We start from the raw sequence: 15,514 nt of genomic DNA on the forward strand, positions 1-15,514 counted from the left end.
TCCTTCATTTTTTCACTACTGCATCCACCTTGATGAAATTGTCTATGTAGCAAACAGATATGTCCACTCAACCTATGCAGTTTGCATTGATCTTGTTTTTTATTCTTTATTGTTCTCATGACAAATATAACAATTCAACATAAAAGGCAGATAAAAACCATTGCAATGATACAGAATGAGGCTATTTCAGTGCAATGAAAACCATCCATGGCTAACACTGATGGAGTCAATAGGCACCGCTGAGTATCTGCGTGTCACAATCGAGTCGATTCTACTCATGCATCTCTGTTGAACCAATTTCAGTAGGTCCAATGCGACACATTCAAATTGTGTCAACTGTAGTCTTTAAGCTCAAGTGACATTTCTTAAAATTAAATGTGCAAAAAAACTTGTCATTTCTACAACCAGGCCATTTGGTGAGTTTGGTTGAAATGTGAGGATAGGGTGTGCAAACAATGTAATAGGACTTCATTATTGTGCAATAAAAGCATGGGATCAAGCCAAGGCTCATGGGATTGTCTGGGAGTGCTATCGGTGCTTTGTCGCAGATCACAAAGCTAACCTATTCCAAACCTAACCTAATTCAGGCATGCTGTGGAAAAGAGCTATTGCAAATTGTCATCCATAAGGTCAGAAGACCCAAGTGGATTCTGTTAATTTAATTTGATATAAATGTTAAATATGGGTGTGCTTGTACAAAAATTAGATTTCCTATAACTTACTTAAAAATAATAATGCTTTAGAAAATTAAGTGCTAAACATACAAAGATGGGACTAAGACGTGTGTATTTGGTCTCGGTACAGAATGAAAGGAAAGGAAGAGGGACATGATGTGCTGAAGGCAGAGGATTCAACTTGATGATCTGCGGGGGGGGGGACCATACCAGTGGTGGGCTAGAGGGATCTCTGTCCTTGTGCCAATATGGCCCATGTGAGGTTCAGAGGGACATTTAACTCACCCCTGAACCTGACAGCACAGACCGTCTAAATGAAACCCTATGCAGTGCACTAGATAGGGGGCCATTTCAGACACATCCACACTCTCACACATGCTCTTCATTGGCAACAGTTTCGACCCCAGTGACAACTCTTCAACCTAGGAAACCTAAGTCTTTGCTATAAGTTGTCACTTGCCATCACCCCTAATAGTTTAATATCGCTCAGCACAACATTTATCACCATTTGGTTTTATTAACAAATATAAATTAAATACAACGTTGACAGTCAAGTCTCTGTTCCATTCACGTCCTTCATATTAAATGTGGAAAATAACTTCATATTCTCTTTACAAAGATCTCTATTCTCTCTCCTTCCCGTGGATGTCTTCTGCTGTAATGGCCGTCAGCCCCCTTCACTCGCCTACAAGGCCCCTTCACTCGCCTACAAGGCCCCTTCACTCGCCTACAAGGCCCCTTCACTCGCCTACAAGGCCCCTTCACTTGCCTACAAGGCCCCTTCACTCGCCTACAAGGCCCCTTCACTCGCCTACAAGGCCCCTTCACTCGCCTACAAGGCCCCTTCACTCGCCTACAAGGCCCCTTCACTCGCCTACAAGTCCCCTTCACTCGCCTACAAGTCCCCTTCACTCGCCTACAAGTCCCCTTCACTCGCCTACAAGTCCCCTTCACTCTCTCTCAGGGGAAGAGGTGTAGGTCCAGTTTGGGCGCCCACTCTAGGGCCGTGTTGACCAGGGTTAGGGCGGCTGCCCCCAGCGCCACAGTGAGCCCCATGACGGCCAGTCGGACGAAGCGCCGAGCCGTGCTGGGTTGGGCGGTCGCCACCATAACACCTGCAGCAGCTCCCTTCAGTGCCTGCCTCTCTCTCCGCCGCCTCCGCAGCACCGTGTCCGGCCGCTGCTGCTCCGGGGTCAGATCAAAGTCTTTAAAGGTGGAGGCTGCCATCCTGAGGGACAGATGGCAATGGTTTTAACACCAGGAGGGCTACAGCCATGTTCAAATTCAAGAGTCATTGCTTAATATGCTGATAAGTACATGATAACAGACCTACAGGCTAATATGAAGGAGGAGACAGAGGACAATGTTATTAACACCAGGCAGCTACTGCTGGGATAGCGCAGAGCAATTTGCATGATTTCATGGCTATTTGGGGCTAACCGTGTTACTTGTTCTAGTACAAACTAGTTCTATTGGTCTAGCTTAGGAGAACAAACATCAAAAGGACATGTATTTTCCTAAATATATAGAACCTTCGCTTGGGGTATGTGTGTATTTCTATAAACTAGGATACCCGTGAGGATTTCCTAAGCTGGACAATTTGTTACAGCTGTTGAGAAGTAATTGATAATAATCTGCCAATTTATTTCCATGTCATTATACTAAGATATAAGGGGGGAACATAACTAAATTCAAGAGTTGATTTAAAACCTGTTTTAACCCTCTCTCATGGTTTGTGTTGACGGATTTCTCAAATTGTATGACATAAAACATAACTTGTCTGTCCTTGCATTTATGGCTATGTAAGTTGTCATTATATAATAATATTACACATGAATCAGTTAAATTAGACATTGAACTTGAACCCTGTAAGAATCCTGGATTGTTTTGTATGGAGATCTCAGAATTTTACATTTCAAGTTAATGTCACATGCATAAGTACAGTGAAATACCCTTCTTGCAAATTCAAAACCCAACAATGCAATAATCAATAACAATGTTATACTAGAAAAAAAAACAAGAAATAGGAAGAACACAATAAGTAAGCAAGCATACTATATACAGGGTCAGTTTCAATACCATATTTACAATGTGCAGGGACACTGGAGTGATGGAGGCAGATATGTATAGGGGTAAGATGACTAGACAACAGGATATATGAAACAGAGTAGCAGCAGTTTGTATGTGAGTGAGTGTGCATGTCTGTAGGGTCAGTAGAAATTATATTGTGCATATTATGTGTGAGTGAACAGATGAAGTGTGTGTGGAAGTGTGTAGGGCCCAGTGAGTGTGCATGGACACAGTGCACAAATAAAAAGTTCAATTAATTAGTCCATGTAGCTATTTATCAATCTTAATGCTTGTATAATCTGTTCAAGAGCCTGTTGTTGCCAGACTTGATGCCTTTTGCCATACGGAAGCAGAGAGATTAGTCTATGGCTTGGGTGGTTGGAGTCTTAGCGATTTTCCGGGCCTTCCTACCACGCCACAGTGTAACATTTTGTGTCTCCTTAGGTTACGGCGTGAAAACAGTTTTTATGGGCACACAAATCCAAAATAATGTATGTGATTGCAAAAAATGAATGCTTCTAACCGAGTCACCTTAACTTTATACTTAAAACCTAAATTGACACTGTGGTTCTTCAATAATTATGCACAATACTTGTTGGATGCGTATTTTCACACATCATCTGATCCAGGAAGGAATTTTCAGAATGATAGTCAAGTGACAAAAAGCTGTTGTGATCGCGCATGCGATTAAAACACCCCAAGTGTTCGCAAGGAATGTCAAGAATATTTGTCTCTCATTCGTTACGCTGGTGAAGACAGTTGTGCCTGGATCCACGTTGGATCGAATATCCCTAGTGAATTGTTGTTGATCATCGGTTGTTGTCGGTTTGGTTTACAACAGGATCTCGTTAGATTTAACAGAGAATGCATCAAGGTAACGAGTTCATGATTGGACAGTCTACTGTGTGCAATTGTGTAGGATAGGCTATAGCGCAACACCCAACGCTATTCCTAATAATTATTCTGCATTTATATGGCAACAAATGGCATAGCCTAGTGGGCTTATTGGACAATATGATCTGGTAATGAAATAACATGAACAAAAGCTGAAGAACATAAGCACATCCAGGTACTTTCTGCAGTTGCTGGAGCCAAAATGTATTTATCATGTTGTTTAATTGAAAAACGCAGCACACTGCTGCTCATGCTCCCAGGTGATATTTATCTACAACAACGCCTGATGAAGACCTAAGGGTGGAAACGTTGTTGTAGATAAATATCACCTGGGAGCATGAGCAGCAGTGTGTTGCGTTTTCCTTTCTGTTTTTCAATTAAAACAACATGATAAATACATTTTGGCTTCCATGTTACAACTGCAATGTTAAACAATACAAGGAGCTTGAAGTAGCCTACTTGAACTTGGAGCTCAGAAATTCAAGTACTGGTATAGGCCTACCTTAAACATGTGGTGGTTGAAAAGTCCTTGTAATTATTGTAGTCAATTGATAAATTCCCATGCTCCCTTATAATTATCTGTGATTACATTTTTAGCCGTTTCTGTGAGATGTGGCCACTTTTGTATGTTTCCCGCTACTTCAATTGAAGGGTGTTACTCTACTCTGTTGAGGTAAAACCTTGTGCGGTTATTATGACAACATCTAATGTTGGCTTCAACTTGGCTTTCCATACAAATCCTTCCGTTAAAAAAAATCTAATTCTAAAAACAGTGACGGTGAGATTAATGCTACCGCTATTCATGGCTTTATGTGCGTCTGCCACACAGGAAACAGAAAAGTCGCCAGACTTACCCCAATCTATGTAGTCATGCAACGTCCACATTATTCTCATATTTTAGAATGTAATAATTGAATATCAATGCCTAAGCCAGGCCTAAAGAATTCATTCTTTCTAAAGTGGTTATGGCCTACTTTTGGGGGAGGGAGGGTTCTATATTAGGCCCTATATGTACAATTATATAAATGAACCCTGCTTAAAGGATGTATAGTCCGAGACGCATGTTGTTGTATAGCTGGGGTTATGGGCCAATTTGCATATATTCACATTTATTCCTCAAAGTACACATTTGTAACTGCATAAAATGTATTTTAGTTTCAAACTATTTAGAAATGTTTATCCCAATTTCACACATTGGCCACATTATTTATAGAAAGACACACGTACATGTTCAAATTCCTGTGTCATTGTTTAAATACGCTGGAAATAAGTACATGATAATTGGTACAGGCTAGTATGAAGGAGTAGACAGAATTAGCTCAGTGTCAGGTTATTAGCGCACAGTTCACCTGTCAGGGGAGATGGTTATTCTGTCAGATTACACTCTAATCTCAGAGTGTTAATGAGGGAATTCGACTCGCAACAGCAGGTAAAAAGAGGGGGGAAAGAAAGAGAAAAAGGGGGAAAGGCAGAAAAAGGAAAAGAGGCTTGGAGAAAGGAGACGTAGGAGGAGGTAGAGGATCTAGTGGGGGAGGGTGAGAGAATCCATGGGAGAGACTACGTGACAGAGACAAGCGAGAGAGGCAGGCAGGCAGGCTTACTGTTGACTGTACTGCTGGGCAGCCTCCCTGGCCAGCTCGGAGGGGGGGAACTGGACAAAAAGGTCTCCTGCGCGGCTGATGAGCGTTTCGTAGGGCAGGTCCTGGGGGATCTGGGACAGGAGATGGTGTACCGACGCCATGTCACACTCACAGTCCAACACCTCATCCTCCCGGTATTGCACAATCTGTAACAGACACAGACCAAACGGCGTGTGAACGCGCACACACCCACAGTACAACAAGCAGTTAACATCTATTGAATTCAATAAAATGTTATCAAACTTCTACGGCAACTTAGAAGACATTGTCCGAAGACAAGAACACAGCATAAGTGGTCAGCTAAGCTCTTAGCTGCTGGAAAAAAACATTTTTATTTTTTATAAAACACTAGTTGTGAGGCACATTTGAACTCTAAGGATGGCTAAAGCCACATTTCCAAATATCAGATCCATGTAAACTGACAAAAGGAAAAAAATAGGGTTATGTTTGGAGTCACTTAGAAAAATGCTCCACTTTACTCCCAAAAAGGAACACTCACCACAGCAGCAAAGTAGATTGGCATCAGGGGATGGCAGGCCAGGAAGAAGTCATACAACCGCACAACGTGTCGGAAATCTGACAGGACATGGCCAAACCAGGTGATGAGCCAGCTAAGGGCAAAGATGGTGCCCACCTCCGCCCTGAGGACACAAAACGTAGTGACATTTAGCAATAAGTCAAATAATTGGTATTATAGCTACATTAGTTGTGCTCATTAGTTATTTGAACAAATGACTGATTGTACTAACAGAACAAGAGAAAAGATGCTTACTGCTGCATGAAGTCATGCACCTCTGGATTGACCCTCTCGATGATTGGCATCAGATAGTTAAGGATGTGTTTAGTGTTGTCCATGGTGGGATCCATAAAGTCCCTGCAGTAAAGAAACAGGAGAGAGAAACTGGACACTTGACAAACTGAACCAGAATCAGACAATCAACAAGACAGTTTGTCAAGTCATAAAAATATGAAGTAGCACTGCGTATTGTTAAATTAAATGCGTCGAGACTTGCCTCGTCTCCAGCAGCAACTGTATAGGATGACTCATCTAGCCAGCTGTGCGCAGTGTTAGAAACTAACAGGGGGTGCTGTTATTGTAACTGGCTACGTTCCATTTTCTACATGGCTTCCCTTCTACTTAAAACCCCTTTGAAAGCCAAGCTCCTATGGGAGGGAAGCACCTAGAGAGACAGAGACCCACCTGAGGTGGTGCGTGGAGAGTTTCTCCACCAGAGCGGTAGCAAGCCGCTCGCCCAGCACCAGCAGGAAGGTGACCACGATGTCATGGTAGCCCTGGTAGTAGTGCAGCTGAGTGTTCCTTCCGAGCACCCGCAGGATGATGTCAATCAGCTCCTCCTGGAGGCCCTCACGCTGCTCGTCTGGCATGCCTACACAGGGAGATGAGTCAAATGTCAAAAGGTCACAAGTCAAAAGGCCAGCTGATTTCCTCATTATGGGCCAAATCCTAACTAGGGAAAAGCATGTATAACTTGGCCTTTGTGTATATCTTATGCACGGATGTCAACAGGAGACCAAGTTATGCAGGCAGCTCCCAAATTAGGCTTCTGTAGTACACAACTGAAAAAGAAGACGTCACACCCTTCCTGACAAAATGACCAAACTTTCACATTACAAAAAGGTTGTCCTGAATTCTTGGCCAGTGAAACACAAGCATGGCAGAATTCCAAAGAATTCCCAGTAATCATTTTGGGACTTTCTGCTGCTTTAATAAATAAAAGCAGTAACATACAGACATCTAGGACACTCCCCAAAAGAAACAAATACAAACTGACAGGGTTGCGTAGTCTGTAGGCCTACATCACCCAAGTCAAATTCAAGCGGGACGCAGGCAGATCAGACAATGATGACAAACCACCCCACTGCCTCACATGATTTAGTGCTATTCTAAGACCAGTGTCACTCACCAGGAGGGAATCTTCGCAGGGAACGCTGGACATCCAACAGCACCTGGTTATAGTCCTTATTATTCTCCCGCTCTACTTCCTCTGGAGAAGAGAGAGATCAGGTCACACTTAACTAGGAATGCACGATATAGTCGGGTGAACATATCGGAATCCGCCGATATTAGCTCAAAAATGCCAACATCGGTATCGGCCGATGTCTAGTTTAACACCGATGTGCAAAACCGATGTCAAAGCTGATGTTCATACCTTTTTTAATTTTTTTTTTATATCAAATCAATACATAAAGCACATGAGGGAACACAAGCATACATAGATTACAAACAATAGACAATCGAGCTGGGGGTACAATATCACATTACAATTACACAAGGACCTTAAGGGACATGCATATACTTACAATTCTAACAGCTTTTTTGTTAGTAGAGCATTTAACCGTCTTAAAATACAGTTCAATTTCTTTTTGTAGGGTACGAAAATGTGGTTTTCTGTTTGTAAATTTACATTTGTGTATATGAAATTTGGCCAAAAGAATAATGAAATTAATTACATAAAAATGATTCCGCTTATTTCTATTGTATGTAAAGAATCCAAACAGTACATCTCTCCACAATAGTGTAAATTCTTCATAAATGTGTTCAATTATAAACCTACTGATGTCTTGCTAAACCTACTGATGTCTTGCATGTTCAATTCTTCATACAGTTATAAACCTTGTCTTGCTAAACCTACTGATGTCTTGCGATGTTCATACCCCCCTTGAAATTTGCGACCTTTTGCCACATTTCAGGCTTCAAACATAAAGATATACAACTGTATTTTTTTGTGAAGAATCAACAACAAGTGGGACACAATCCTGAAGTGGAACAACATTTATTGGATATTTCAAACTTTAAAAAAAAATCAAAAACTGAAAAATTGGGCGTGCAAAATTGTTCAGCCCCTTTACTTTCAGTGCAGCAAACTCTCTCCAGAAGTTCAGTGAGGATCTCTGAATGATCCAATGTTGACCTAAATGACTAATGATGATAAATACAATCCACCTGTGTGTAATCATGTCTCCGTATAAATGCACCTGCACTGTGATAGTCTCAGAGGTCCGTTAAAAGTGCAGAGAGCATCATGAAGAACAAGGAACACACCAGGCAGGTCCGAGATACTGTCGTGAAGAAGTTTAAAGCTGGATTTGGATACAAAAAGATTTCCCAAGCTTTATAAACATCCAAAACATAATGATCCAAAACATAAAGCAAAATCTACAATGGAATGGTTCAAAAATAAACATATCCAGGTGTTAGAATGGCCAAGTCAAAGTCCAGACCTGAATCCAATCGAGAATCTGTGGAAAGAACTGAAAACTGCTGTTCACAAATGCTCTCCATCCAACCTCACTGAGCTCTGGCTGTTTTGCAAGGAGGAATGGGGAAAAAAATTCAGTCTCTCGATGTGCAAAACTGATAGAGACATACCCCAAACGACTTACAGCTGTAATCGCAGCAAAAGGTGGCGCTACAAAGTATTAACTTAAGGGGGCTGAATAATTTTGCACGCCCAATTTTCAGTTTTTGATTTGTTAAAAAAGTTTGCAATATCCAATAAATGTAGTTCCACTTCATGATTGTGTCCCACTTGTTGTTGATTCTGCACAAAAAAATACAGTTTTATATCTTTATGTTTGAAGCCTGAAATGTGGCAAAAGGTTGCAAAGTTCAAGGGGGCCGAATACTTTCGCACTGCACTGTATATAAAAAGTAGGTACATTACGTAATGACGCCACGTAAAATTTGCTGCTAAATGTGCAACACAGCATTCCTAACTTAGCCCACAATGTCTGCTGTGTGGCTCGAGCAGTCAACAAGTCGAGCAGTCATTTGAAAGAGTAAGACAGTTTCAGGCAGACAACTCAAATGCGTAATCCATTAAAGCCAAGATAATGGAATTCATTGCCCTTGACAATCAATCGTTCTCTGTCGTGGGTGATGTTGGCTGTCGCCGACTGGTCGTGCACCGGTAAACACTACCAAGTGCGCTATTTTTCAGATGTTGCCCTACTGGAGTTACACAGTAATGGCGTCACTGCTATTAGCTTTAAGAAGTACATACTATGGAACACCGTTTGGGTCTTTGCGTGTCAAAATAGATACAGTAGCACTGTCAAAAAATTGACAAAGAAAATTCTGAAAACAAGAAAACACCGGTCACGCACGATGTGTTTACAATACCGCGTTGGTAATAAAGCGTAATTTGTTTGACCACAACATCTGGCGTAGCTAGCACCAATACAACCAGCCTGAAAACAATGACCAGTAGAAACTGCGGTCATTTTCATTATTCTTAGCAATGATTTAGGAATCCGTGTGAGTAAGTATTAGCTAGGTTGCCACTTGTTGCTCTATTGAAATGTAACTTAAGTAAATGAAAATAAATAGCTAGCCAGCTACTTAACCTTGTTGCCCAAAGCTAACGTTATATGCAGCCAGCTAGCTTCATCTGGCTAGTGAGGCTCGACCAGACGGGTTGTGAAGCTAGCCACATTAAGGATTAGGCACAAAAAAGGAATTTGCAGTTTGCCTTCTAAATAAAAGTATGTCATGACAGTGATGAAAATAAGTACAATTAGTATAATTATGCCATACTTTTATTCTGAAGGCTAACCGCAATAATCCTTATTGTGACTAGCTTCACATAGATGGGTCCGAACACCATTAATCAAATAAGAACTGTCTTATAAATTAGGGTTATTTTAGATGACACCTAGCTATATAGTTAGCGAGCAAACTATAGCTACTGAAACACATGTCGTTTTGCTATGTTTTTGGGAAAGAACATTGTTTGAATGCATGAGCTAGCTTTTTTTTAAATGACCAGCTCTTTAGGTGCGCGAGACAACTTTACCAGCATCATAGCATACATTAATGAATTGTTATGACATATGAAATACGAGTGAGTGGTACATGACGTAAATGTGTAATAACTACGTTGAAAAAAATTACCAACGCGTTAAATTACTATATGATGTGCAGTCATATTCAGGTCCTGGTTGGTCAACAAGCTTAATCGACACGTCAAATCGTGTTAAATAGTATATTTTAAGACACGAAAAGACCCAAACATCGTTCCATAGAAATCCTGTTTGAGAATCAAACGACTGAATAACGAAACAGCGCAGCAAGTGAATAATGAATATGTTTTACTGGTAATGGGGACATATGTAAATGCCAACAAAATAACTTTTTTAGTCAGTGTGGTGTGTGTAACCTTTATTTAACTAGGCAAGTCAGTTAAGAACAAATTCTTATTTACAATGACCTACACCAGCCTACACCAGCCAAACCCGGACGACGCTGGGCCAATTGTGCACCACCCTATGGGACTCCCAATCACAGCCGGATGTGATACAGCCTGGATTCGAACCAGGGACTGTAGTGGAGCCTCTTGCACAGAGATGCCGTGCCTTAGACTGCTGCATCCATGTGTGTGTTAACTATTTAACTGTAAAAGAATGCTTAAAAGGACACTAAAATTCGAAATATTGGTATCGTTTTTTGGCAAGGAAAATATTGGATATCTGTATTGGCCAAAAATGTCATATCGGTGCATTACTACTGTTAACCAACAACGGTTGTTGGGCGCATGGAAGATATATAGGCAATTGCAGTGGGGATGTGGACTCTACTGTAATTTATGAAACTCTCAGGTTCAGCAATTAGTAGACTAACTCAAGTGACAAAATCTGCTGTCAATTAAGCTCAGACCCCTGCCAAACCCTAAATCCCCCTTAAAAATAACTCCAATGCATGCCCCTACGCTTGATACAGCACTATTACCCTTTTTAGCCTTAGTGGCATCCCTGGTCTGTCAGTGGCAAGGCAGCTCACCTGATTTCTCAGGCAGGATGTCGGTGGGCACGTTGAGCAGCCGTGGCCACACTTTACAGCGGATCTCATCAGTGAGCAGCCCCCCCTCGCTGATGGCCATCCTCCTCAGCACTGCCACATCAACTGGCGTCACGTTCAGGGCCTGAGAGATCTCCGCCAACTTCCTCTTCCTCCGGGGGTCCCCATCTGTCCACATGACAACGGTTCAGGTGAGGTCTTAACTCACAGCAGTTACAGTAGCATAGTGGCCATTAGCCAGAACATCCTCCTGAGATAGCTAAACTTGGAAGCGGACAGGCAAAGTATCCATCAGACCTGGGGTTCCTAAACGTTTTTACTCAGGCCCCCCTTCCAGCAGTGGGGAACATCCTGAACCCCCCCACGCACATGTCTATTTCTATAGGCACAAGCACTGTTCACACCCCTCTTGTTGACACAGAACATTTTGTAGGTTAAAAGCACATTTTTGTGCAATTCTACACATTTTGTCATATTTATTGTTTATGTGATATTTGAATGACTCAAACATTACAACAAAATGTATGGGCTAAAAAACATTAGCTGACACGGGCTAGGTGATCTGGACTTTTCTGACAAGTTATAAATAGCTCTCTAAGGTATGCAATGACCAGTGGTGTAAAGTACTTAAGTAGTACTTTAAAGTATTTTAACTTACATAGTTTATTTAGGTATCTGTACTTTACTATTTACATTTGACAACTTTTACTTTTTCTCCACTACATTCTTAAAGAAAAGAATGTGCTTTTTACTCCATACATTTTCCCTGACACCTAAAAGTACTTGCATTTTCAATGCTTAGCAGGACAGGAATCGGTCCAATTCACTCACTTATCAAGACAACATCCCTGGTCATGTCTACTGCCTCTGATCTGTAGGTCCCACTAAACACAAATGTTTTGTTTGTAAATCATGTCTGCGTGTTGTGTGCCCCTGGCTATCTGTAAAAAAAGTAAAAAACAGTCTGATGTGCTTATTATAACATACATAAGACACTCACTAAACACAAATGCTTAACTATGTCAGTGTTGGAGATAGCCAGGGGCTATCTGTAAAACAATACATAAAAACAAGAAAATGGTGCTGTGTGGTTTGTTTAATATCAGGAATTTGAAATGATTTATACTTTTACTTTTGATACTCAAGAAGATTTAAAACCAAATACTTCTTGACTTTTACTAAAGTATTATTTTTCTGGGTGACTTTCACTTGATAATTGGGTACTTTTTCCACCACTGGCAATGACTAACATGACAAGAGGAAAGCTGATGATGCACTACGCAATTTCGAAATTGCACCTTGTGCATTCTACTATTAAAACTTTCAAGAATAAATTGAAAGCTGGACTGAGTTCCTAAAATAAAACATTTTGTTTAGGAAACACTGCATCAGACAAGCAAGTACATACCTGACAAAACTGAACTGCAGACACCCAGCTGACTGAAGTGTGAGGGAGTACTTCAGTAAATTAGGGAGTTACAACCATCATGTAATGTAACGTTAGTACCTGGCTAGCCCAATTCATGACCTTTTGACAGTCCCCCTGCACTGTGCCTTTGCTGGATATTGATGTCACTGTGCCACACAAACTGGCAATACTTGTGTGCTTTCAGGAGTATTAAATATTTATTATAGTTAATTTAGCTATGTATTTTAAGGAAGCCTGTAGTATAACCCCGTTCTCTTATACGTTCCTGGTACTGTTCCGGTGATTGGTGAAAGAGTTAAGGAGACCATGTCAACTAATGCCTGGGTAACTACCAGTCAATAGTGTGTTGTTAGCTAACGTTAATGCATTTCGTTTTCCAGCTGTTAACGTAAACGTTAGCCAGCTAATCTAGTTAAAACAAGTTTGCAAACATGCGTTATGGCAAGACAACTAGTTAGCTAGCCAGACACATTCGTCACATCCTCTCAACTAATTGGGTAACTAGCTAACAGCTAGCTAACGTTAACTAGCTAGCTAAACAAAACAATGAATGTCCATGACGTTAGAATAACGTTACCTTGTTTTCCAATCCCATTCAAAGGTGAAGACGCACCAACACTTCTAGATCTTTTCATGGTTTCCACACTACAATCTTCTCGTCATCGTAGATTATACTATTGGATAGATATAATTTTCTTTCTCCAACAACCTGATTAGCTGTACATGACAAATGTTACCAATACCAAGCTAGCCTAGCTAGCTAAATAGATCAGTTATCTACGTCATTCAGCTATTGGTTATTTTATTGCAAAGTATAGCCAATTGCAAACATTTGATTACTCACATAATTAACAACGTAATAATTTAGAGAGATACAATTTAGCTAGGCAGCTAGCTACGTTAGGCTTTTGCCGGACAATTAATTTGATCAAAGACTGTACAGTATGAAGATAGGCTAAAACTGCTTATCCAATAGAATTCCCCGATCACACTTGTAGGCGATGTCATGGCGACGTTGTATAGCAAGGCTCATGCGTATAAACTTGTAATCGGGACTAACGGTCGTCTAGCGCCAAACTCCGCATGTGCAGGCCGTCAAATCAACGGAAGTCTTTCGATATCAAGCCGTTTTTGACGAAAATGAAAACATGTCAGTTTGTTACTTTCACAAGGTTGGGGTAATACCATGTTCGATTACTTAAAACATTGGCTCGAATCTAAGTTGTGCCTTTAGATTTAGAGAACATTTAAAACTAAATAATAGTTCACTTCTCTCATTGACTTCCTGCCTCGTCTGTTTAGCCAGCATTCCCGGAAGTCTCGTAATGTTGCACCTCTGGGTTTAGAAACTGTGATTGGATGCTTTGGTTGAAGGTGCCCGCGCTGATTGCTGTCGAGCAGGGGCATATTCATCTGGGTTTAGAAACTCTGTGATTCGATGCTTTGGTGAAGGTGCCTGCGCTGATTGCTGTCGAGCAGGGGCATATTCATTACGGAAACCATTTACTTAAAGAGTACTGTATATGGTTTAGCGTTTAAGAACCAAACGGAAGCAAACATAGCAAAACGACAGTTTTTGGTTTCGTTCAGTTTGCTTCCGTTTAAAAAAACATTTCAACAGAATCGGCGTAATTCACACAATGTATATAGACCCCTTTTTTTCTACTGTGTTATTGACTTGTTAATTGTTTACTTCATGTGTAACGCTGTGTTGTCTGTTCACACTGCTATGCTTTATCTTGGCCAGGTCGCAGTTGCAAATGAGAACATGTTCTCAACTAGCCTACCTGGTTAAATAAAGGTGAAATATTTTTTTTTTTAAATGAATACGCTTCAGGTGATGTTGACGTACAGAGCAAGGATGCTGCTGGAACCCATCTTTTTTCATATATATATATATATTATACGAGGTTAGCCGAAGCCACTGTCCTTTTCAACAAGGGTTGTAATTCCTACCACATACAGACCCAATCAGTCGATATAATGGGGAACTATCATCAGAAATCACGGGATATGAATCAGAGGGGCGCCGCCTGACCCACAAGTAAGTTAGACGGTTCAAATCGGTTCAAATCAACGTTTCATATCGTAATTTCCGAGTGGGCAAAAATCATCAACCACGGCAGTTATTACACCCAGCATAAATTGGTGGGGGTAATGAGTAATAAATTAATTCGGCCATAATCAATGGATTTCACGACTGGGAATACAGTTGTGCATCTGTTGGTCACATATACCTTTTAAAAAAGTAGGGTGTAGATCAGAACCTGTCAGTATCTGGAGTGTAGCATAACACATCTCCTTCGCATAGAGTTGATCAGGCTGTTGATAGTGTCCTGTGGAATGTTGCCCCATTCATTTTTAATGGCTGTGCGAAGTTGCTGGATATTGGCGGGAACTGGAAAAAGCTGTTTTACAGGTTGATCCAGAGCATTCCAAACATGCTCAATGGGTTACATGTCTGGTGAGTTATGCAGGCCAGTTTTCAGGAATTGTGAGTATGCAGACATTTTCAGCTTTAAGGAATTGTTTACAGATCCTTGCGACATGGGGTTGTGTATTATCATGCTGAAACATGAGGTGATGGTGGCGGATGAATGGTACGACAATGGACCTCAGGATTTCAACACGGTGTCGCTGTGCATTCAAATTGCCACCGATAAAATGCAGTTGTGTTCATTGTCCGTAGCTTATGCCTGCCCATGTCATAACCCCACTGCCACCATGGGGCACTCTGTTCACAACATTGACATCAGCAAACCACTCGCCCACACAACACCAAACACGTGGTCCGCGGTTGTGAGGCCGGTTGGACATATTGCCAATATCTCGAAAACATATTCTCTGGCAACAGCTCTGGTGGACATTGCTGCAGTCAGCATGCCAATTACACACTCCCTCAAAGTTTGAGACATCTGTGGCATTGTGTCTGTCGGCCACATATATAGGTCCGTCCAGCCGGCCAGATAGCTAATTCCGGCCAACCGGC

The 15,514-nt window shown here is 41.3% G+C and overlaps 1 protein-coding gene across 2 annotated transcripts; it reads right to left on the reverse strand.

Annotated features, from left to right (window-relative positions):
- Positions 1-75: 75 nt before the first annotated feature.
- On the reverse strand, positions 76-13,813 carry LOC124002559 (TBC1 domain family member 20-like). Of its 2 annotated transcripts, XM_046310039.1 has the most exons (9): positions 13,103-13,813; positions 11,079-11,264; positions 7,204-7,284; positions 6,480-6,666; positions 6,051-6,152; positions 5,778-5,919; positions 5,240-5,424; positions 1,612-1,902; positions 76-1,569 (listed from the first exon to the last, which is right to left on the reverse strand). In XM_046310039.1, the coding sequence occupies exons 1-8, from the start codon at positions 13,158-13,160 to the stop codon at positions 1,635-1,637; spliced, it is 1,209 nt and encodes a 402-aa protein (XP_046165995.1). In that variant the 5' UTR covers positions 13,161-13,813; the 3' UTR covers positions 76-1,569; positions 1,612-1,634. The 2 variants fall into 2 exon arrangements, with proteins under 2 accessions (XP_046165995.1, XP_046165993.1); XM_046310037.1 differs by having other exon boundaries at positions 76-1,902; positions 13,103-13,812.
- Between the last annotated feature and the right edge of the window lie 1,701 nt (positions 13,814-15,514).

This window comes from Oncorhynchus gorbuscha, linkage group LG18 (genome assembly GCF_021184085.1).
Source record: "Oncorhynchus gorbuscha isolate QuinsamMale2020 ecotype Even-year linkage group LG18, OgorEven_v1.0, whole genome shotgun sequence".
NCBI lineage: Eukaryota > Metazoa > Chordata > Actinopteri > Salmoniformes > Salmonidae > Oncorhynchus > Oncorhynchus gorbuscha.